This window comes from Delphinapterus leucas, chromosome 9, assembly GCF_059928025.1.
Source record: "Delphinapterus leucas isolate spDelLeu-1000000601 "Yukka" chromosome 9, BTC_Dleu_Yukka2, whole genome shotgun sequence".
NCBI lineage: Eukaryota > Metazoa > Chordata > Mammalia > Artiodactyla > Monodontidae > Delphinapterus > Delphinapterus leucas.
In genome coordinates, this window is record NC_143137.1 from 44089648 (window position 1) to 44112681 (window position 23034).

At 39.7% G+C, this 23034-nt stretch overlaps 2 protein-coding genes across 8 annotated transcripts in view; both read left to right on the plus strand.

Annotated features, from left to right (window-relative positions):
* LOC111179885 (retinitis pigmentosa 9 protein) overlaps nt 1–4667 on the plus strand; it is a 44576-nt gene extending 39909 nt beyond the window's left edge. The window contains exon 6 of the mRNA XM_022583825.3: nt 1–4667. This exon is cut by the window's left edge and continues 23938 nt beyond it. The gene's annotated coding sequence lies outside the window, so the exon portion shown is untranslated.
* Nucleotides 1–23034, plus strand: part of KBTBD2 (kelch repeat and BTB domain containing 2) — a 67161-nt gene that overhangs the window by 39350 nt on the left and 4777 nt on the right. The window contains exons 1-4 of one of the 7 annotated variants that reach the window (XM_022583745.3): nt 4910–5244; nt 6326–6403; nt 17074–17586; nt 22759–22924. In XM_022583745.3, coding sequence (XP_022439453.1) covers nt 17417–17586; nt 22759–22924 — 336 coding nt within the window. In that variant the 5' untranslated portion in view covers nt 4910–5244; nt 6326–6403; nt 17074–17416. Of the gene's footprint in view, nt 1–4909; nt 5245–5425; nt 17587–22758; nt 22925–23034 lie in introns of those variants that run through there. The other 6 variants (XM_089917026.1, XM_089917027.1, XM_089917028.1 and 3 more) reach the window with 6 other exon arrangements.

Consider the following 23034-nt stretch of genomic DNA (forward strand, 5'->3'; position numbering starts at 1 on the left):
AATATAAGAGGAACTTTGCTGAAGATTCTGGGAAATATTTTTCCTATCTGTTAATCCAAGAGAAGGGAGAAGAAAAATCACCTCCTTTCCCTTCCTGCTCATACTGTTTAAACCATGTTACTGAGATAATATGGTAGTTCCTAAGATTTGAAGTGATACACAGAAGCAGTTGGCTAGGAGAAAAGAAAGCAGTAAAACAGAGTAGTTAAAATCATAGACACTGGAGCCAGGCAGCCTAGATTTTAATCCTGGCTCTGCTAATTTATTAGTAGTGTGATCTAGAGTGAGTTACTTAACTTCTTTGTGCCTTAGTCACTTCAACTGTAAAGTGGAGACAATAGCAGCAAACTCATATAGTTGTTGTAAGGATTAAATGAGTTGATATAAAGTGGCTAGTACATAATAAGTACTCACCAAGAGTTAGATTTTGTTTTGTTTTTATTATTATTGGTGTAGAACAAAGACCTCAGACACTCAGAGGCTGGTAGACATACTATCCCTTGAGTGAGACCTGCAGTTACTAACAGCCTAGCTTGCTTTCCTCTGCTAACACACAAACTACTCAGGTTGCATTTTGACTTTTTGGGACACTGCTACTTTTTGCTTCTACTCTACTACTTACCCTTCATACTGTCTTTCTACAACACAAAACTGATTCCACTGCTAGGTCCCCATTAACTTTAGGATAGAGTCCAAACTTAACCTATAAGCAGCTTCATGATCTGTATCTACCTCTTGCTTTCCTCTCCAGATACCCTGTCATTCCCCCACAAATACTCCATGTTCTAGTCATGGCTAATGACCTTGTTCACCCAACAAATATTTATGAGTGCCTAGACACTCACTGTGTAAGGCATTGGAGAGTCAACAAGATATGAAAGGGGTTTCTGCATTCATGGAGCTTACATTATAAAAACATTTAATTATAACCATCAGAAGGGCTGTGAGTTAAAAATACTGTGTACAGTGAAAACTTAATAGTGAAACCCACCAGCTCATTTGTTTAAACCTCTATCCTTGATCCCTGCTATGTTCCTCTGCTGGTCCCCTTCTTTTTCTGCCTACCCTGCTCCACTTTTTCTGAAAAAACTTTCTTGAGCTTCTTGTTTTTCTTATGTACTCTTATAACACCAGTGTACATATTGCTTTCATAGAATTTATCCTACTGTTGATTTGCTTGGGTCTTTTCCTCCAACATTCCTATTCCTCTATGAGTCTTTTATCTCTGTATCCTAGGGTACTAAAGCAAATCTTTGTTGAATAAATGATATCCACTTTCTAAAACTTCTTATCTTGAAATAATTATAGACTCAGAAGTTGCAGAAATAGTACAGAGAGTTCCTTGTGTACCCGTCACCCAACTTCCTACAGTGGTAACGTCTTATATAACTATAGTACATTATCAAAACTAGGAGACTGACATTGGCACAGTGCAATTAATTAGACTATAGGCCTTACTCAGATTTCATCACCTTTTATATGCACTTATTTTTTGGTAGGTGTTATATGTAGTTCTATTAAACTTTATCATATGTATATGTTTATAATTATACCAGAATCAAGATACAGAAATGTCCTGTTACCATAAAGAACTCCCTTGTGCTACCCAGTAATAATGATGTCCATTTTAACTAGATTTTCTCTGTATATAATACAGGGAAGTAAGATGGAGAGGGTATACAGTTGACCCTTGAACAACATGGGGGTTAGGGGCACTGACCCTTCTCTAAGTACATGTACTTTATAGTGGGCCCTCCCTATCTGCAATTCCACACCTGCAGATTCAATCAACTGTGGATTGTGTACTGTCCCCCCTCACAGATGGCCTGGTAACTTCCTCCCCCAAATCCAAGGTTTTTAAATACGTTAAAATTAACATTAAGAATATTTTAGATTATCTTAATATCTTAAATGATTATGATGTGTAACATCAGAAATGGTTAAGCAAAGATTCAACTTTAGAAAATGTGTAGTTGCCTCTTTATTTTCCCAGGAAATCATTTGTTTTCTTTCTAGAATCATGACAATGTTTAAAATGAAGTCTTAGAAGAATTGTTTCATGGCCATTGGCACTTAATTGAAAGAAAATGCCTTATTAACTAAAGAGGAATGCTTAAAACAATGTCATGTGCCTAATTTTGGATACAGATCACATGGGAGCTACTTTACATTGTAAAAAAAAATAGTATAATAGCTAGAAAATACTGATTTATGATCTCCCTAAACTGGACCCTCAAACTAGCTGTGATTGTTCCGCTTCCAAGCTAAGAGGTGAAATCTGTAAAGTCAAGGTGGTGCTGATGCTCATAATGCCAAGCACCCCATAGTTGTTCTACCACAGCAGCTGCAAGGAGTCAGCCTCCTCTGACTGCAGCAGGTGCTTCTTCCTGATTGTTCCAGTTCCCTCTGAGGATTTTTAAGGGGATGGCAACTTTGAGGAGAGAAGGAATGGTAAACAATTACAAATATTTGAGGATACATTTTCAACCTGTTCTTTTCCCAGTTAAGACAAAACACCAAAAAGATTGGCTTCTTTGAAACTCTAGAAACTTCAATCCAGGCTACCGGCCCACAGTGTTTTAAATGTTAAAAAGTGATGCTTTAAGTATTAACCAAGTAGCAGACTGCTATTTGTATGACCCAAATAGCCTTTTGCTAGAGCTTGGAAAAACTAAGTCCTCACAGGTATAGTTGGCTGAAAGACAGTTCTAGAAAATGAGATGTATGTGAGAGTCAGCTGAGTTGGGGGTATGGAGTATTATCCTGAGAAAGCTTTTACTTTCCTGGAAAAAAAGAAAAAGAAAAAGGTGGCTGAAGCCACTCCTTTCCCTATCCTCCTGCCTTGAACAACGGGGTGTAAAGAGTAAAACTGCAGCAACCACCTTGCAACCATGTGAGAAATGTCAGGAGAATCACAGAAATTGTGGCTTTCCTGTTCTTGAGCTGTTGAACCAACAATAACCAACTACCTGCAGACTTAGGTGACTAAAGAGACACTTCTTTAAGCCATTGCAATATAATGTTTTTTAATTCGCAGCCATATGCATTCCTAACTGTGCAGCTATTAAAATGACACCTTTTTAGTACTCTCTTTCATCCTATTAGCTACTCTTCCTATAGTTACTGCTATTACTATCTAGTCACCCTAACTGGAAAACTCAGTCATCCTTCACTTATTTTCCCTCATTAGTAACCAAGTCTTGTTTATTATATCTAGCTAGTTTCAAGTCCACCTCTGCTTCACTATCTTCACTGCCACTACGTTAGTTTGGACTCTCTCTCCACCTCCTGTCTGGACTATTTTTACAGCCCCCTAATTAGATAGTATCCCCACATCCAGTCCAATATCCACCATGCTTCAGAATTATTTTTCTAAAACCTTACAAGATACTCTTCTCCTTAAAAATCTTAAATGGCTCTCAGTCCTCTAGAGGAGGAAAGACAAACTCCTTTTTTTGTTGTTTCTGCCTTCTTGTTTAGGCTTTGCATCTCCAGGATCCAGTCTGGCCCAGAGTAGGAGCTCAGGTGTTTGTTAAATGACTGAATCTTCTGTATGGCTTCTTTGTTGTTAAATATCAAAACACGTAAACATTTAATCAGACTAAGCAGCGTGGTGGCATCCTGGATAGTCAATAAAGATTTGCTGAGTTAATCTAGTTTCTGGATTCTACTGTAAAATCCTTTATCAGTAGTCCCAGATATACACATCTTGGTGTGTATTCAGTTGATTTAATCTGGCCTAAAGAAAGAGGCTCTTCAGTAACGTGTACGCATTTAGTTTATAACTGGTCACGTACATCCTCCAGACTGGGCTTGTGCCAAGAAAGGAAGTTACGAAGGTGGGTGAAGAAGCCTATATGGGCATTTCTGACAATTTTCGATCTGTGAATTACTGCTATCAAACGAGAGAGTAAATCTACGACTTCCTGCAGGCTCGCAAGCCGTACCAAGTTAACCGCACCAGTGTGGGCCACAGCCTACAGCTGCTACAAAGGCTTTGCTTTGTGAAGCGGAAGGCTCTTCTTGGGAACTTACTGCGGGGAGCGGGGAGCCGCTGCAGCGCAGCACAAACTAGCTCAAGGCTTCCCGTGCAGAGCTTCCCCAGAACTGCGGGCTCCTTCAGGTGCTGCTTCGAGTTTTTCCTTGGCCTAGAGACCAGGACATGAAGCCTCTCTTGATGAGATCAAGAAAACGGAGAGTGCTTTGATACGTGCAGAGCGTGTTTTGGAGAGCAGGGGTCGAGGAGACAAAGCCCACTCAGCCAGCCGCCCAACATCTGCCTTTCTTCCCTGGTCCTGTGTTGTCTAGTCCTCCTCATTTCCACTCCCCGACTCAGCCTGCAAATTTCTGTATTTCAAGGGGGAAAAATCACTCTACGGCATAAAACCTGGTGCCCTGCTGTCCGCATTTCCTAGCACTGAATTTCTCCCGCCTCCCTTTTCGCCGGGCTAGGCCTGAAGCCTTCACCGCCCGAACCCCCTGGCGTCCCAGGCCCGGGCGTCTCGGGGGCGACCCCTCCGTCGCGCACGCGCCCTACGCGAGATCTCCGCTGACCTTCTCCAGAAAACCCCTTCAAAAGCGTTTCCCCTTCACCTCGCGCCTTCCCCGCCCTTCCGGCTCTTCCTCCACGCGCCTGCGCGGACCCAATTGTTTTGGCTTTCCGGTGGGATCCGGCAAAGGAAAAGGGCGGGGGAACCGAGGGTAAGGGCGGGCGGGGTGGGGGGGACGTCTCAAGAACCCGGGAAACTGCAAAATTGACGTTTGTGCCGCTAGACGCGGGCGAGCAGCGGAAAGGGAAACCTGGCGAAGGCTGGCCCACGGTCCGCTGTCCGCGCGTTCCCGGGCCTCAGAAGGGGCCCGCCAAGGGGGCGAGAGCGCGCCGCAGGGGCGGGGCGGGAGCGGCTAGCCGGGCGGGAGCGGCCCCGGGGCTGACGAGGCGGCGCGGGCGGGCTGCGCGGCTCCCGTGGGAGGAGTCTGGCGGTGGTCGGGCCTTGTGGAGAGTGCAGCTGCGCCCAGAGAGGACGCTGCTTTCCGCTCAGGACGGACCGGCCGAGGGAGGGCGCGAGGGGAAACCGGAAGGAAGGGGAGGCGGCGGCGCCAGCCTTCCTCGGAGGGAAGCAGAAGCGAGACCCCGGCCCTAGTCGCGGCAGCAGGGCCACGCCCCCGCCGCCGCGCGTGAGGGGCCCAGTGTCTTCGTGGCCACCGGCCGCATCGGATCCCAATCCTCGAGACTGAGGGACTCGGGTGAGCAGGCGTCGCCAGCGCCGGGCGGGGGTACCCGGGGACGACCTGTGGAGGAATTGGGGGAGGAGGGCCGCGGCGGGAGGGGGCTCGGCCCTTTGTGGCTCGGCGGGCGGGGGGCGGCGGCGGCATCTTTCAAACCGGAGACGCTTCCGCTGCGGGCGGGGGAGGGGCGCGGGCGGCTGGCACCTCCCTCCACCCCCGGCGGCGGCCCCTCTGCGGCTCTGCCTCCGGCCGGTGCTTGGGGCAGGGGCGGCGGGGCTTGCCACTCGCGGGGGCGTTTCCGGCCGCGGGTCTCCCAGGCGGCGCCCTGGCCCCGTCTGGCGCCCGCATTGCCAAAATGAAGCTGCTTCCCTTAAGGACTCGCGGCGTCTTCGCGAGACGGTGGGCAGTAGGAGGGCAAGACTTTCCTTACATTTTTTTCCCGGTACTTTTGAAGTAACCGAGAGATGTCTAGTTTAACTGAGGCCCCATTGTGATCTACTGATGATTTTAAAAAGAAAGCAGAAACTGCCCTTTGAAACGGAAAATTCTGTACGTATTTACTTTAGACTGTGAAATAGCTAACTTATTGAACTCGACCACCTTTCTCTTCCTATGAATTGAGAAACCGTGAAGTGGAAGAATATCCCTTAGTTTGATGTGGACCGGTTATTTTGAGTTAACAGGTTTTTTATTTCTCGTTTGTTGATCTAAGATCTCTTTTTATACTACCTCAAAGAGAGAATAATATACCCTCCACAGACCTCTAGAATTGTCCGATGCCACGATTGCCCCTTCAAATGAAAATAGAAAAAGAATCTAAAAATGTAAAATTAACTATGAAAGGGTATATTTGTGTGAAATATCTATCTTCTATATCAGTAGTGTTATAAAAACGTAAGGTACAGGACTGGTCACGTGTTGTTGACACATGAATCTGTACGTCTGGCTCACTTAGCATTCAGGCATTCAGAGACAACCCTATCAGCAATGTGGTCTGACTAAAATTTTATTTTCTTCTATTGAGGCAGCCAGTTAACCGGGTGGAATTAACAGAGTGGTTTTCTTTCTCTTTTCTTTTATTTTTTTTTTTTTAAGACAGGGTGTTTCCCCCCCCCTTCCTGCTGTGTTGTGAATTTTTGCCTGAATTTGAGTGGTATGGACTTCAAATCTCGCAATTGTGAGTGACTGACTTTAGTTAACCTTTGGTAATGACCTTTTTCCTGACTTTTTTTAGAAGGACTTTTTGTGACTGAAAGTAAATCGAAAAGTCAAACCAGTCAGTTGTTTTCCAGTCTTGATGTAGAATTTTCCTAATGTTAAGCTTACTTCTTCATTTTGATCTTTTGTTGGTCTAGTGTTTATTGAAGTTGCTTTAGATTGGGCCCTGAAATTCTCAAGAGGTTGTTGTCCTCAGTAAACAGTACAGGGCTATGGCATTTCTGTTGAGCTTGCTTTATAGTTCGTGCTTTTCCACATAGTTCTGTTTTCTCGACAGTTTTGTAAGAAGAGTTCTAAGTGCTATAACTCTTCTCTCCTTTTTGCTCTCATAAGCAGTACCATAAAATCTGTTAGCTTTGATTATTCACATGCCCTTTAAGGAGATGGGTGGGAATAAAGGTGTCATAGTGCTTTAGTCCACAGTTCTCCATATATTTTCTTCTGGTTAATGGAAATAACGAGCTGTCTCATAAAATCCAAATATTGAGCACTGAATGTGTTTAAAGTGGATGGTAGGGACTTCTCTGGTGGTGCAGTGGTTAAGAATCTGCCTGCCAGTGCATGGGACACAGGTTCCATCCCTGGCCTGGGAAGATCCCACATGACGCGGAACAACTAAGCCCACGTGCCACAACTGCTGAGCCCACGTGCTGCAACTACTGAAGCCCACGCGCCTAGAGCCTGTGCTCTGAAACAAGAGAAGCCACCGCAATCAGAAGCCTGTGCACCGCAACGAAGAGTGGCCCCTGCTTGCCACAACTAGAGAAATCCCATGCGCAGCAACAAAGACCCAATACAGCCAAAAAAAAGTAAAGTGGATGGTAAATTCATAGAAACTTGAATGCAGTCACAAAAGCCAAAAGATACTTTGATTTTCCCAAAGATTTTACTCATATACTTAGAAAAGAGTTGTATTTTTTTTGCTCTCGTTCCTAAGCCCAGGAAAAAGGATTGGTCCTGCTATCATAAAAAATATGAATGAAAATGTCAAAGACCTTCATTATATCTTAGTCTTATCATTTTCAGTTTTGTGGAGTTTGAATAGAGCAGATCATATTTAAATAACTCAGGGTATTGGAAATGATAAGTTGATTTCAAGTAACTTTTTTTTTTTTTTTTTTGCGGTACGCGGTCCTCTCACTGTTGTGGCCTCTCTCCCATTGCGGAGCGCACGCTCCAGATGCGCAGGCTCAGCGGCCAGGGCTCACGGGGCCCAGCCGCTCCGCGGCATGTGGGATCTTCCCAGACCGGGGCACAAACCCATGTCCCTTGCATCGGCAGGCGGACTCTCAACCACTGCGCCACCAGGGAAGCCTTCAAGTAACTTTTTAAGTATAGGAAGGTTACTCCTGGTTCCCTTGCTGGTTTTTTCAGTACCTAGATTCCTCTGTGTGGGAAGAAGGGATTATTGTTGAAAATTTGGAGAAAATGTAATCATTTAATGAGAGATGTTTTTTAAAGTCCTTTTTTTTCTCAGCTCCACTCCCATACCTCTGACAAGTGGCAACATGTAGTAGGTTCCATGATAGGCAGGGGATTCTGAGTATTCCTCAGTTTACCTCCCCTTTTTTTTTAAACAAACTGAGAAATTTAAATAGTCATAATCATCATTAAGCAGCTATGCCCTTAATGACCTCATGAATATATTTACTATCTGGGAAATATTTTCTTCTGCTGTTGTGATTGAAAAAAATCATTGATTTGGTGGAAAATGAAATCCCATTGAAAAGGTTAAGGTCAGTTTTGCTTTAGTCTATACTTCTCCAGCTTTCTTAAGTCTATGTAGAGCTGAGAAGAAAAGAGAAAAGTGATATCCAAAATAAAAGGACATACTACACTCATATAATTATTCTATCACAGATGGTGTCTCCTTTATGCTCTTGTTTAATTTTTTAAAAGTGAGATAACTTATTATTCATAATGTAGAACAGAAGCTTATTCTTGTGACCTGAATTAGGGTACTGAGCATAACTAACTTGATGGAGCCATGTAGTTTTTTCAGTATAGTTGGAAAGGAGGAACACAAGGAAATAGACCTAGGTTCTGAATTTGATTAGAGTAGAGGAAGCTGTACTGAAATTTATCAAACTTGATACATTATTTAAAAGGCAAGGTGTTTGGTTTTTTTTTTTTTTTTTCCTTTGGCTGCATTGGGTCTTCGTTGCTGCACACGGGCTTTCTCTAGTTGTGGTGAGCGGGGCCTACTCTTCGTTGCGCTGCGTGGGCTTCTTCTTGCAGTGGCTTCTCTTGTTGTGGAGCACGGGCTCTAGGCGCGTGGGCTTCAGTAGTTGCGGCGTGTGGGCTCAGTAGTTGTGGCTCTCGGGCTCCAGAGCGCAGGCTCTGTAGTTTTGGTGCATGGGCTTAGTTGTCCTGCGACATGTGGGATCTTCCCAGACCAGGGCTCTAACCCATGTCCCCTGCATTGGCAGGTGGCTTCTTAACCACTGCGCCACCAGGGAAGTCCAGTTGTTTGTCTTTTAATTGATGCTTGTCACGACTCCAAAAATATCTGTTTGTGTAGTGGTTGACAATCAATCTGAAGATCAGGTGGTCTTCCAAACATTCTCAACTGTCAGGGTTGTTTTGGTAACTTGAAAGCAAAGTATTTCTGGCACCAATATTTTGTCCTCCCTAAGGAGAAACCTGTTTTCTCACTGAAATGAAGAAAGGCTTGTTTTATGACTGGTATCATTTAGTTTTTCTGCATGGGCATCAGCCTTCTCAAGGTTAGTCTTTGTTGTACTAGTTTGTTTCATGATTTGTACCATCAAAATACTCCCTAAAATCTTTGAATAAATTTCTCTTATCTAAAATATCATTCACCCAGCAGGAAAAGAGAAGTGTGTTTGAGTGTTGAGACCTTGTAATTGGGGCCCTTAGACCTGTATAGGTGTGAAGTTTTGAAAGTCGGGAAAGTACTACAAAAAGCTTGACCAGTGAGTGCGTTAATAAAAGTAATTGCAAATTTTTTTGCACACAGTAGTACTGTTGTGTGTCAGGCAGCACTGTTCCAAGCTCTTCATAGAACTCATTTAATCTTTAGTCCATTGAGAAGAATTCTATTTTTATCCCCCATTTTACAGATGAGCATACTCATGACAGAAAAAGGTCACACAACTAGTAAGTTGCAGAACTGGGATTTCAACCCAAGTAATTTGGCTCCACAGTTCACGCTCTTAACTTTTTGGCAATACATGAAATTCAGAATGCCCTGGATTCTTTCTAACAAAAGTTTTCGATCTTCTGTATTGAGATTTGTAGCACTGGAAGATGGAGCATCACCTAAGTTAATATACAGCTTGAAAATGCTTCATACAGATGATAACCTGTAGCCCACTGCCCTTCCTTTTTATCACTGTTTTATCCTTACTGTGTAATTTTTGTGCAGTCCTTGTTTGCAGCCTCCTCCCCATCTTTTTATCCTTCCTCATTTCACATATACAGCTCAGTTAATTGCTGAGCAGTCTCATATTCACAATCAGTAGTTATTTAATCCTTTATTCTTTCCTTTATCCTCCAGGTCTTCCCTGTATAACATTGGAAAAGCTTGTTTTGTATCTGTTTGAGTTTCTATAGCTACTCTGTGGAAGGGCACTACAAATGACACACCTGTGGGAATGAAAACTAGATTTCAAAGTGAAGTTAGACACATCTGCTTCACCTAATAAAAAACCACTGCCATCAACCTCTGAAACCTGTGAAAGTATTTGGAATTATTTTTTTTAATTTTAATATTTCACACCTTTTTCTAATTAATCTTGATTCCTGTTCCTTGAATATCTATTTAGATCCTATAAAATTTATTATTACTATTATTTTTAAATTATGAGTATTATAGTAGCATTTACTTTGTGTAAATTTTCTTTGCAGATACACTTTTGGGCATATCTTAGCTTTTGCAGGCTAAGGACTTCAACAGTTTTTTTATAGGAAAGTGAAGTGAGGATTTCAGACAACCAACGTAAACTTCTGGAGTACAACTGACCCTTGAACAACTCGGGGTTGGGGCGCCAACCCTCCTAATACTAGAAAATCTGCATGTAGCTTATAGTCAGCCCTCCAAATTCTATGTTCATCCATATCTGTGGTTCCGCATCTGAGGATTCAACCAACTGCAGATCGTGTAGTGCTGTAGTATTTACCATTGAAAAAAACTGGACCTGTGTAGTTCAAACCCCTGCTGTTCAAGGGTCAGCTGTACAGGTACTTTGAAAGTTGGATATTTCTACAGTTTGATTCTATGGTGAAAATGAAAAACATGTTAGCTCTGTGAAAATTTACTTTATAGTCGCATTGATTATTCAAAGGGAGGAAAACCTATTGAAATAACTTTCCATAAAAGGTGTTTCAGATTTTTAAGTAGAATTGTATATATTGATTTGGATTGTTGACTGATTTAATCCTAATGACCATTTAATAACAGAATGTTTGTTTTGAAACTGTTTTGTGTGGTGGAATTCACTCAGTAGAACCTTGGAGGCTTGGGTATCCTAGAGCAGCGGTCTCCAACCTTTTTGGCACCAGGGACTGGTTCCATGGAAGACAGTTTTTCCACGGGCGGGGGTGGGGTGGGGAGGTGATGGTTCAGGTGGTAAGGCTGCCCTCCTGCTGTGTGGCCAGGTTCCTAACAGGCTGGGGACCAGTACCAGTCTACGACCTGGGGATTGGGGTCCCCTATCCTAGAGAAAATGTTAGGATCAAAGTTTTGGCTTTTCCTTTTTTTCTCCCAATCTCAAGCAATTTATAAATTTTCTGTTCTTACAGGAAGCTCTTAGATTTAAAAATAAGTTGGTCTTTGTTCTGTACTTATTTGCAGGAAGTCGGTAAAAAGGAAAGGATCTCATCCTATGTATATAGCATTCTAACCTTATTCATTGCTGTTATTCTCTGCTACCAAACAGATCAATCAAAAATATTGAATTGAGCGCAGAACTTAGAAAAAAAGTAAGAATGTGCAGTTTTAATGCCAGAGTACATTGTACTTTATTAGATTCTGAATTTTGTTATATTGTGTTTATATGACTCCCATTTAATTCTTATTTTAGTTAGGTTTTTTCACTGTGGAATATGTTCTAACAACCAGCTTTAAAATACAGGACTTTAAAAAAAATAAAAAATAATAAAATACAGGACTTTTCTATTAATCTTGAGGTGCCTGGTACCAGGAAATGTGGCAAGTAATAGTGGTTTCCCAGTCTTTGGCCCTTGGTTCATCTAATGAATCCATGTGTTCACTAAATGTCTTTACACATTGTCTTGTATACATCTTCTATTTTTCAAATGTATGTAAATATGTTGTAGTTGATAAAAAAAAAAAGAAAGAGAAAGTGTTTTTGACTCTAAAATAGTTTTTTCTCATTATGAGTTTTTCCCAGCAGATTATCTTTAGGAAAAAAGTCCTTTTTTTCTAAGCTTAATAAAGGATACTCACATTAGATTAAGAAAAAAAAAGTGTTTCAGAAGTCCACTGAGCCTGTAGTAAGTGGGGAAAGCGGTTGTGTGATTAGGTAAGAGACATTAAAATATTTCAGTTGAAACGTGGAATATATACAGGTTAGATTAAGAATTATATTTAGGACTTACCTGGTGGCGCAGTGGTTAAGAATCCGCCTACCAATGCAGGGGACACGGGTTCAAGCCCTGCTCCAGGAAGACCCCACGTGCTGCGGAGCAACTAAGCCTGTGCGCCACAACCACTGAGCCTGTGCTCTAGAGCCCGTGAGCCACAACTACTGAGCCCGCGCGCCTAGAGCCAGTGCTCCACAAGAGAAGCCACTGCAATGAGAAGCCCGCGCAGCGCAACGAAGAGTAGCCCCCGCTCGCCGCAACTAGAGAAAGCCCGTGTGCCGCAACGAAGACCCAACACAGCCATAAATAAATAAATAAATTTATAAGAATTTTATTTAATTCAACTTTCAAGCATTTGAGGTTTGTGCGTTTTCCTTGTTCGTGCGATCTGAAGGGAAAACGATCTTCTAGGAAAAACAGCTTGAGATATGTATTTTTGTCACTGATCAAGAAACAGCCTGAAGCAGAGATTGGTACATTTGGCCTGCAGTTTGTTTTTGTAAATAACATTTTATTGAAATAGTCATGTCCATTTATTTACAGGTTGACTTTTGCTGCTTTCAGGCTACAGTAGATTAAGCATTTGGGACAGAGACCTTAACGGCTTGTAAAGCCTAAAATATTTTGTCTTTATGATGAGAAAAGAGAGTAGTATACCTTTTGAAAGTTTGGGTTTTTAAATTAAATAATCATTGCATATGTTAACAAAATTCAGAAGGTTCAAATAGGTCTTCAATAAGTTTTTCCTTCCTCTGCAATGTGAACCACTGTTAGCAATGGGGGCAAGTGCCAATTGCCTCCTTTCCTCATTTTACTTGTGCTACAATTGTTCTTATGGTAAAGAATAAAATTTTCTTGTATTATGTCTCTATCAAAAGTTTGGAAATGAAAGAGCATGACAGCTAGATTTTATTCATTTGCCTGCCTCTTTTTGTTTTTGAGTTTGTCTAGAATAATTGGTTTTTAAAACACCCTGTTTTTAAATGGTAGTCGTGTTTTGGCTGTAGTAAGAGTAAATGCCCTTTGTGTCTTGGAGCTCTAGTGGTTGGCAACTCTCAGTCTGAGTCCTTAGAGTACATTACAATACAACGACCAGCCCTTAGTAAATACTCAAACATTTGTTGAGTTAAATTTAAGTAGCCATTAATTTATAATAGAAAATTAAGTAAACAATTTCATTGATACCTGAGAATTACTAAGCCTGAGGATGCTAAATTCTACAGACAACAGGGAGTATGACTTTTTTTTTTTGAAACTAATTTTAGGTATAACACAGAATGATATATGGTACAATATATTTATTAAAAGGAAAATTCATAAAATGAGTCAAATCATTGGTTATTAAGTAATATAGTACAGACATTGTGAAATGTTTCAGAGTATGTAGGATATTGATTTTAAGGTGTTTTTTTTTTCTGGAACAAGTTGGGAAATTAATTAAGTTTTATTTTTAGGAGAGAAGGAATCTTGTTACAAAAAATATGTTACGGGCATTTAAGGTGGTTGTTGTTGATCATCTTGAACTTTGCCATTTTTCCCATTTTTATTTAATACATTTTGAAGTCTGTGTTCCCAGAGAAGGGACACTGAATTTTATTTTGGATTGTACTAGATACAGATCAGTTTAAATTAAGTTTACTTAATACGATGTCTGAATGACTTTTTCTGCCTATTTTAATATTAAGATATCATAAATAAAAATTACTTTATTAGGAAGAAATGTACCCTAGATTTCAAAGGAAAGGGTGGGAATAGGGTGTATAAAGCAGTGACAATGAGATTATATAAAGTTGGCTCGCCATGTAGTATTCTGAAAGCAGACTTCAGTTTTAATACAGTTTTATGCGTATGATAAAAAGAAATCAAATCTAGTAAAACTGGGACAAATTCAATGGGGCTCAAAAAAGTCACTGCAAAAAATCAGGTCATAGTATGAGGTCAGAGAAATGACCAGAGTGAACCTGTACAGCTACCCTGCAAGGAATTCTGGAGTCTAATCTAAATCCATCCCTGCACTGGCCACCAGTTCCTGTCACCTGGTTTAAATATGGATGGGGGGCTTCCCTGGTGGCGCAGTGGGTAAGCATCCACCTGCCAGGGGACACGGGTTCGATCCCTGGCCCAGGAAGATCCCACATGCTGCAGAGCAGCTAAGCCTGTGCACCACAACTGCTGAGCCAGTGTGCCACAACTACTGAAGCCCATGTGCCTAGAGCCTGTGCTCCACAGCAAGAGAAGCCACCGCAATGAGAAGCCCGTGCACCGCAACGAAGAGTTGCCCCCGCTCGCCGCAACCAGAGAAAAGCCTGCACGCAGCAATGAAGACCCAACACAGCCAAAAATAAAGTAAAATAAATTTTAAAAAATAATAAATAAATATGGATGGAGACAATTTTGGGTCCTGCAGCTGGGGTTAGGACTTACAGTCTATTAATACATGCATTTCTGTAAGATAAATTTTTAGAGGTAGAATTGAAAGATTGAGGTATTAAGCATTTTCAATGTCAAATATATCTTCTATAATACTTCATTTGCAATCTGAAATTCAAAAACCTCTTAAAATGAAGTTAAAAATTTTTTTTTTTTGCAAAACTTGACCTGAAGTAACATAAGACTGTATATAGTATTATTTTTCACACTGTGCATATTTCCCTCAGAATAGTAGGATGTTCAGTTCTGGAGCTCTGCCCCAGACCCTTTGTAATACATGATATATGTACCACATTACCTCTGTAAGATCTGAAAACTTCTAAATTCTAGAACACAGCTGGCTCCAAGAGTTTGTTTGTTTTTGTTTGTTTTTGTCTGCATTGTGTCTTCGTTGCTGAGCGCTGGCTTTTCTCTAGTTGCAGCGGGCAGGGGCTACTCTTTGTTGCTGTGTGTGGGCTTCTCATTGCCGTGGCTTGTCTTTGTTGCGGAGCACGGGCTCTAGGCACGCGGGCTTCAGTAGTTGTGGCACGTGAGCTCTAGAGCGCAGGCCCAGGAGTTGTGGCACACAGGCTTAGTTGCTCCACGGCATGTGGGCTTTTCCTGGACCAGGGCTTGAGCCCGTGTCCCCTGCATTGGCAGGCGGATTTTTTTTTTTTTTAAGTTTATTTATTTATTTTTGGCTGCATTGGGTCTTCTTTGTTGGGTCTTCGTTGCTGCACATGGGCTTTCTCTAGTTGTGGCAAGCAGGGGCTACTCTTCGTTGTGGTGCGTGGGCTTCTCATTGCAGTGGCTTCTCGTTGCAGAGCTCGGGCTCTAGGCGCGCAGGCTTCAGTAGTTGTGGCACGCAGGCTCAGTAGTTGTGGCACACGGCCTTAGTTGCTCCGCAGCATGTGGGATCTTCCTGGACCAGGGCTCGAACCTGTGTCCCCTGCATTGGCAGGTGGATTCTTAACCACTGCATCACCAGGGAAGTCCCAAGAGTTTTGATTAAGGGCTTATATGTATGTATCAACTTATACTCCTCTGTAAGAATGCTCGTTTTCCGACACCCTCACTAACACTGGGCCTTGCTGCATTATTAATATGTGAAAATAGCCAGTGATTTTAGGTATTATTAGCTTTAGAGGTTATAGTAGTAAACTTAGATTTATAGTGTAACTTTCATATTTGGAAGAGCAAAGTCATTACCTTAAATGACCCAAAGTCTCTGCCTTTGCACCTATTTTAGTTACTTCCATATAGTTAACTTGGCTGGAAATTTGACAGTCTACGTCAGGTTTGCAGTTCATGTAATAGTATAGTTTGGCAGGAAGTACAATGTGATCTTCTCTTTGACATATGGATGATATTTTTGTGAGAAAAAGTATTAGTGGTTCCAGTGATGGTCAAATATATTTATAGGTTTCATGTCAACAGCACTTGACTTTCTGATTATGGAGCTAAGAGTCATCTAATTAGGAAATAGGTGATAGTTTTTAACTGTTATTAGCACTGTATATTCGATATGTTTTTCCTGATTTGTAATTCCTTTGCCATATGTTGTAAATACTGATTTCTAAATAACATTTAAAATTAAACTTTAATGCAGCTGGAATTTCTTTTGATGAATGGTATGCAGTATGACTAAAACTTAGGTGGGTTTTGTTTTTCCTTCAGTGGGTAACCAGTTGTTCCAACGTTATTTGTTGAAATAACCCAATCTTCTAGTTTGAAATGACTTGTTTATCATATCTAATGTTTTTTTAACATGGATGTATTATATTTACTTATTTACCTATAGTATTTATTTATTTTTGTTTACTTGGGTTTATTGTAGAATTGTAATACATTTTAATATTTATTAAGAGTATGAGGAAAAACTTGTCCTTCCTTCCCCTCAAATATCTTGGCAGTATTTGTGAATTCTTCCAGATGAATCTTCTGCAAGTTGGATTTGTATTAAATTTACACATTTTGAGAACATTCATATCTGTATAGTATGAAGTCTTCATGTAGGAATACATTCCTCTATTTTATCATGTTTTATGTTTCATTTTTCAGTAAAATTGTATGTTCTTACAAAGATTTCTAGGAAGGAACCACTGTACAGAGAGATATGTTGTATTTATCTCCGTTACAGGATTGAACTGCAAATTTTATAATATAGTTTATGCTTTGGAAATAAACAAATTCAATCTATTTATCATATAGTTTAAGTAATTTAAATATAAAGGCTGTGTGAATACATTTAAATTATACTCCCCAAATGAGAATCTCCTTGCAAGAGAAAGGGTTTTTTTTTTTTTCTCTTAAATTACAGTCATGTATTGCCCCTAAACAAATAAGTAGGAGATTTGGCTTTGCTGGTAATTGGAATTATTTATTTTTAAAGAACTTTTAAAAAAATGTATGCTTATTGTGTTCCTTATTTTCTAGAATGTTTATATTTTGTATAGAAGGCAAAAAATTAACTTAAAACCACAAATGTAATAAACTTGTTAAATGTCCCTTTTCTCATGTTTCATTTTTATGGTAATGTCTAAAGTTGGACTTCAAAAAAATATAATTCATATTTAAGTCTGCGATTTTAAACACTGTATTCTAAAAATGTACTGACCTAGATACTCTAACTGAACTTTTTTTTCTTTTTAGTTACTCCAGAGGATCCACAGAACATAGGATGTTGCCACAAAATCTACCTCGTGTGTTATTCTCTTTCACTCATGAGTTGAGCAACAGTTACAAATTTGAGCAAGATATCTGCAGACTGTGTTGAAAAACTCTGAAGAACCTAATTAACACAGGATGACCTGGTAGTGATTCTAAGCCTAAAAAGATACTGCTCATTAGTGAATGTATCAATCTTGGTTCTGAATGCTGCAGATAACAGCAAGCAGAGTTTCTCCTTTCTTTATTTCTGAAGCATTCACTTGACCTTCCATCAGTAAGACTGATTTTTCTAATCTGTTCCTGGATATATTAATGGAATACAGTCATGTCCACTCAAGACGAGAAGCAGGTCAATACTGAATATGCTGTGTCCTTGTTGGAACAGTTAAAACTGTTTTATGAACAGCAGTTGTTTACGGACATAGTGTTAATTGTCGAGGGCACTGAATTCCCTTGTCATAAGATGGTTCTTGCAACATGTAGTTCTTATTTTAGGTAAGTACTGTAATCTTGGTTAGTTTGTAATTTCAAATGCAGAATGTTAGCTTGTTTTAATCTTTTAAACATTATTTAAAATTTTTAAAAAAAGTTAGGTGTCTTAATGTTTTGCTTAAGTTTTCTATTTGGGGGCTTCCCTGGTGGCGCAGTGGTTGAGAGTCCGCCTGCCGATGCAGGGGACACGGGTTTATGCCCTGGTCCGGGAAGATCCCACATGCTGCGCGTCCAGAGCCTGTGCTCCGCAACGGGAGAGGCCACAACAGTGAGAGGCTTGCGAACCATAAAAAGAAAAAAGTAAAAAACAAAAAAATTTTCTATTTGGATGATATAGTGCTTGTCAAATCACCTCCTTGTGTGTGTAAGTAAGGGGCAGGCGAAAGAAGTTTTTACAAAGAATTAAATACAAGAAATTTGTTGAAATTAACTAAGGTAAAGTTTTAATGATGGGGAGGCAAAAAGGTTCAGAATACTATTTTTTCATTGAAAGAAAGAAAAACAAATGGGGTAATTTTCACTTACTCTTAAGATTTTAAAATGTTACATTTAGAAAACAGTCATTGTTTATAAATTTAAGAGTTATAGGAGGCTTAATAATAACTTTTAGAAGATAATTGGTACTGTTTAGACATGTTAGGGACTTTTATTTCCTTTGCAAAAATGAGTTCCTTTACTCACTCTTGGTTTCTTTCATCATTTGTGCTATCGTTTTAGCCGTACCAGACTCCTTGCCAGATTGAAATAGTTAATAATTAATAATGTTTTTGTTCTCTGTGCCTCAGAATTTATAAGTTGATTTAGTTATTTGTTTGCTAATTACAAATAAATAAAGCTTAACTTTACATTTTTATGATCTTTTGCAACTTTTAATCTTTTTAAGACAGGTTTCCCTTTATTATGTGTTTCATGGGACGAAAAGAATTAAGGCGCAGAAATTCCTATATTTGGTCTCTGCCCTTAGGTTGAATTTTTACTTAATATTTGAAAGGGACAGGGAGAATAAAGATGAATGAAATGTGGACCAGTATATTCCTGCTACAAATCTTAGCTGGCATAAGTGGAGATCAGCAATGAAAGTTACTTTCTGCTGCTCCTTAGTGGCAGCTGTAGACAGGACAGGTTTAATCTTGACTTTTCAAGGCTAACATACACGAAGGTGTAGAAACTTAACATTCCTTAGTATAACACATCTCATGATGATTCTAGAAGCTAAGGCCCAAATGTCAGTTGCCTTGCTCTGCCTGCCATTGTTTCAGGTTTAGCTGTGGATACTTCATGCAATTTCAGAGATTGATTTTCTTATCTTAGGAAGCTGAGCATATTTGCAAACAGTGGTTCTAGAGAATCTAATGGATCTAGAGGATGCTCAGAATCCTCTTGTGCTTCTACAAATAGAGATTCTTGGATTTCAAACCTAGAAATTATGATTCAGTGGGTCTGAGTTAGAGTTTTAGGATTTGTATGTATAAGAGCTTCCCAGATGATTGTGATGGTCAGGTTTTTTCGTTTGTTTTTGTTTTTTCATATTTATTGACTTAGTAGATGGTGTTAGAAATTCAAGGTTATAGATTCAAACCTGGGTCCATTAGTTCTCCCTTTTTAACGGTTATTAATTACAAATTGATTATCCATTATTGGAATGAGCTATATGCTTTAGTTGTGGATTTTCAGATATTTGTAATCATAGAGTAGAATCTTTTGTGGTAATATTTTAGCAGTCATCTTGTGTAACTCTTAAACCTATGCAGAAAGTCTATCTCCATATTTTCTGAATTGTCATCATCTTTATCAGGAAGCAACACATGGGTTTATGGGTTAGGTATCTTACCTTTTTTTCTTCCTCGCTAAGTCTGTTTTTTATTGTATAGATGAAACACTGTTCTTTAAATTCTCTAGCCCTGAGGTTATTTATCTTTAATTGGGTTGGAATTGGTTTTCCTGAAGACCAAGAAGTTTAAGTATTTCATTAATGTTACAATCTTAAAAACAGCACATTCTCTTTAAGGCTGCTGTTACTAACTTATCACTAACTAGTTCCCTTCTTTAGCATCCTTGGTGTTCTGAGAGAATATATTCTCCCTAAAGCAAATCAGATACTAAGAAGTAGAAATAATAGTAGAAAGAGTAGTCCTATCCATGTTTGGGGTTAAAGCCATCCATCTTTAATATCCTGTGTCTGGACCAGTTTCATAATCCACAAGACGAAGACACTTATATATTAATTTTCCCTCCCATATATATCTTTTCTCTGGACTGTGTAGATTATTGTTATTGTATATTCCCACAATAATAACCTGATTTTCTCCCAAGTGTTCTTCAACTGGATTCTGCTTTCAGGTTTGTAGATTTTGGTATCCTTACATATAATGTTGCTATCAATCTTTATCATTAGAAATTTACTATTAGAAATTTTACCTTTTGAAACAGATACATTCCTCCTTTGTAGTTTACCAGTTCCATCCCACTAAGAATCAAAAGAACTTCTGAAATCCAGAGAACCTCTGAAATGGTAGTTTCTTCTTCTTGGTAACATATACACTTCATTTTAGACCCTAAATGAAGGGGATTACTTGAGAATTACTCAACACCTCTTCCACTGTGGTAATTTAGCCTCCTATAATATTATGCAATTCAGTATTTACTCTTTCTTTAAAAAGTCTGTTTAAGATTTTTATAATCAAGTTGGCTAGGCTTCTACTAATCTTTGGTCTTCAGGAAGCATAGTTCCTTCACAGAAGTCCATCATTCTGGTGTCATAAACCATAGTCAAGAATAACCAGTCTGAGTGTCATCTGTATAGTCAGCTGCTCCCTTGCCCTACTTCCTCTTCCAAAGTTAACTATCTTCTACTGGCACAGACAGAAAAGCACATGACCCCTAAATCTTGCATTTTTACTCAGAGCTCCTATAGTTCTTTTCAGGTTGCTTTTGTTATATTTCCCATTCTCCCGTGTCACACAAGTGAAGCCAGTAGCAACTGGTGTTTTTATTAGTTTCTTGTCACATCTTGGGTATTTTTCAACAGCACTTCCTAATCTCTGTTACTTGGTTGGGTTTATTTATGGCCATTCTGTATACTTTGGGAGGAAGTTATCAACCACCCTGATTGATGTTTTTGCCACTCTTCCATTCCCTAACTGCCTGAAGTTTAGTTGCTGTTCTTACTGCTCATTCTGAGCTACACTAGAAATCACTAGTGCCTTCCTAATTGCTTTTGCAATGTTTGTTATCCTTGACTCTACCGTTTTTGACACCCTACCTCTCTTGCCCTGAGTAGCATTGTACTGACTGGCTTGTTCTTATTTCTCTGATGAATGTTTCTCAACCTTCTGTCGTTCTTTTTTCTTTTTTTTCTTTTTTCTTCTAATTGAACTCTACCTCAGGTTGTCATTGGGATTCTGGGTGGGTTTCTTTTAGTTTTTTAGTCTCTCTCAGATAACTTACTTGGCTTTAACACATGTCATTTTGTAGATAATTCACAGTCTTCTGCATTAATGCCTGCCCTTCAAAGTTCCAGTTGTATTAAATACTTAACTGATTATTGTATTACTTCCATTTGACTCAGCTGCTCGCACCTCAAATTAAACATATCTAAAATTTAACTCACCTTTTTTGCAAGATTAACTGTTTTCCTTGACCTTATAATTTTTCTCTCAATGGTTAACATTTTTTTCAGGTACTTACTTGAAAATAAACAGCTTTGATTCTTTCCCTGTCTACTTCCTACTCTAGTCTATTCTGTACATCAGAAAATCACCAGATCTTGTTGGATTTTGTAAAAGCTTTTGTATCCATTTCTGCCCACCTAGCTCAGGTGGTTCTTACTTCTAATCTAGATTATTGCAGTACCCTCAGAACCCTTTTTCCTATCTCCAGCCTTTGGCCGTTGAGGTCTGTCAGTACAAAATATTCATCCTAGAATACATTTTATTATGCTAATAAATCCATGCTGAAAACCCTTCAGTGAACCTTCTTCACTATCTACAATAAAAAGCTCAGACTCGTATGTCTGTGTGTGTGTGTGTTTGTGGTTTTTTTTTTTTTGGGACATGCTGAGGGGCTTGCGGATCTTACCCCAACCAGGGATTTGAACTCGGGCCCCGGCAGTGAAAGCACTGTGTCCTAACCACTGGACTGCCAGGGAATTCCCTCCTATATCGCATTTTAAAATCCCTCTGTGGGACTTCCCTGGTGGTCCAGTGGTTAAGACTCTGTGCTGTCCATGCAAGGGGTGCCACTTTGATCCCCTGGTAGGGGAACTGAGAATCTCACATGCCTCACGGCCAAAAAAAAAAAAAAGCCCTCTGTGACCTGACTGCCACTTATCTTTCCGATGTTTTTCATGAGCCCTTATGTTCAGCAATGTCACTGGGAGAAACAGTTCTTATGTTCTACCCTGACTCACTATTTTATCCATTTTAAAGCCTTCCTCATCTTCTTGTCCTTGAGGTTGCCCAGGCTAGTTCTTGTGCTACCCACTTATGATCACTATAGGCATTTCTGTACATGCAACAATATTCTTTATTTTTTTACCTCTTCCATGTATATGGGCATTTTACTTTGTATTCTCCACAACACTAATTGCCTTTCCAGCATATTTTCCTGCATGTAATTTTTAGGAAACTGTTCTGCATATTTTTAGGAAATCATTTGAGTAAATGAAATTTTTAACGGCTTTATTGAGATCAGATTTACACACAAATGAATTTTAGTATCTTTACAATTTAATTTGAAACATTTCCATCACTTTGTGCCAATTTACAGTCACTCACTGTTCTTACCCACAGCCCTAGGCAACCACTAATCTCCCTTCTGCCTCTATATATTTGCCTCATACATATTTGTATACACATCATACAGTATGTGTCTTTTGTATCTGCCTTTTTTCACTGGGCATAATGATTTTGAGGTTTGTGTTGTAGCACGTATAATAGAGTTCCTTTTTATTGCTGAATTCCTGTATGACTATAAGGATTAAATTAGTTTTGATGTTATCACTCAGAATGGCACAGTGGAGTTTGGTGTATCTTTGACACTGGATTATAATTTTCTGTTGTTTCCCTTGAAAGCTTTCCCTATAAGTTGTCCATCAGCAAATACCCTAAATAAACATCCCATATTGTCTAGTTTTTCTTTTTAGCCTTACATTTGTTTTCCCCATCTCTACTATAGGGCCATGTTCATGAGTGGACTAAGTGAAAGCAAACAGACACACATACACCTGAGGAATGTGGATTCAGCCACCTTACAGATAATAATAACGTATGCATACACGGGTAACCTGGCAATAAATGACAGCACTGTAGAACAACTTTATGAAACAGCTTGCTTCCTGCAGGTAAGCAGTTTTTTCAGTCTTATAGCTATGTAATTTTATTGCAGATTTTAGAAGGTAAAACTCTTTTTAAAATATGTAAGGGAAAAACAATAGGATTTGATCAGCTAATA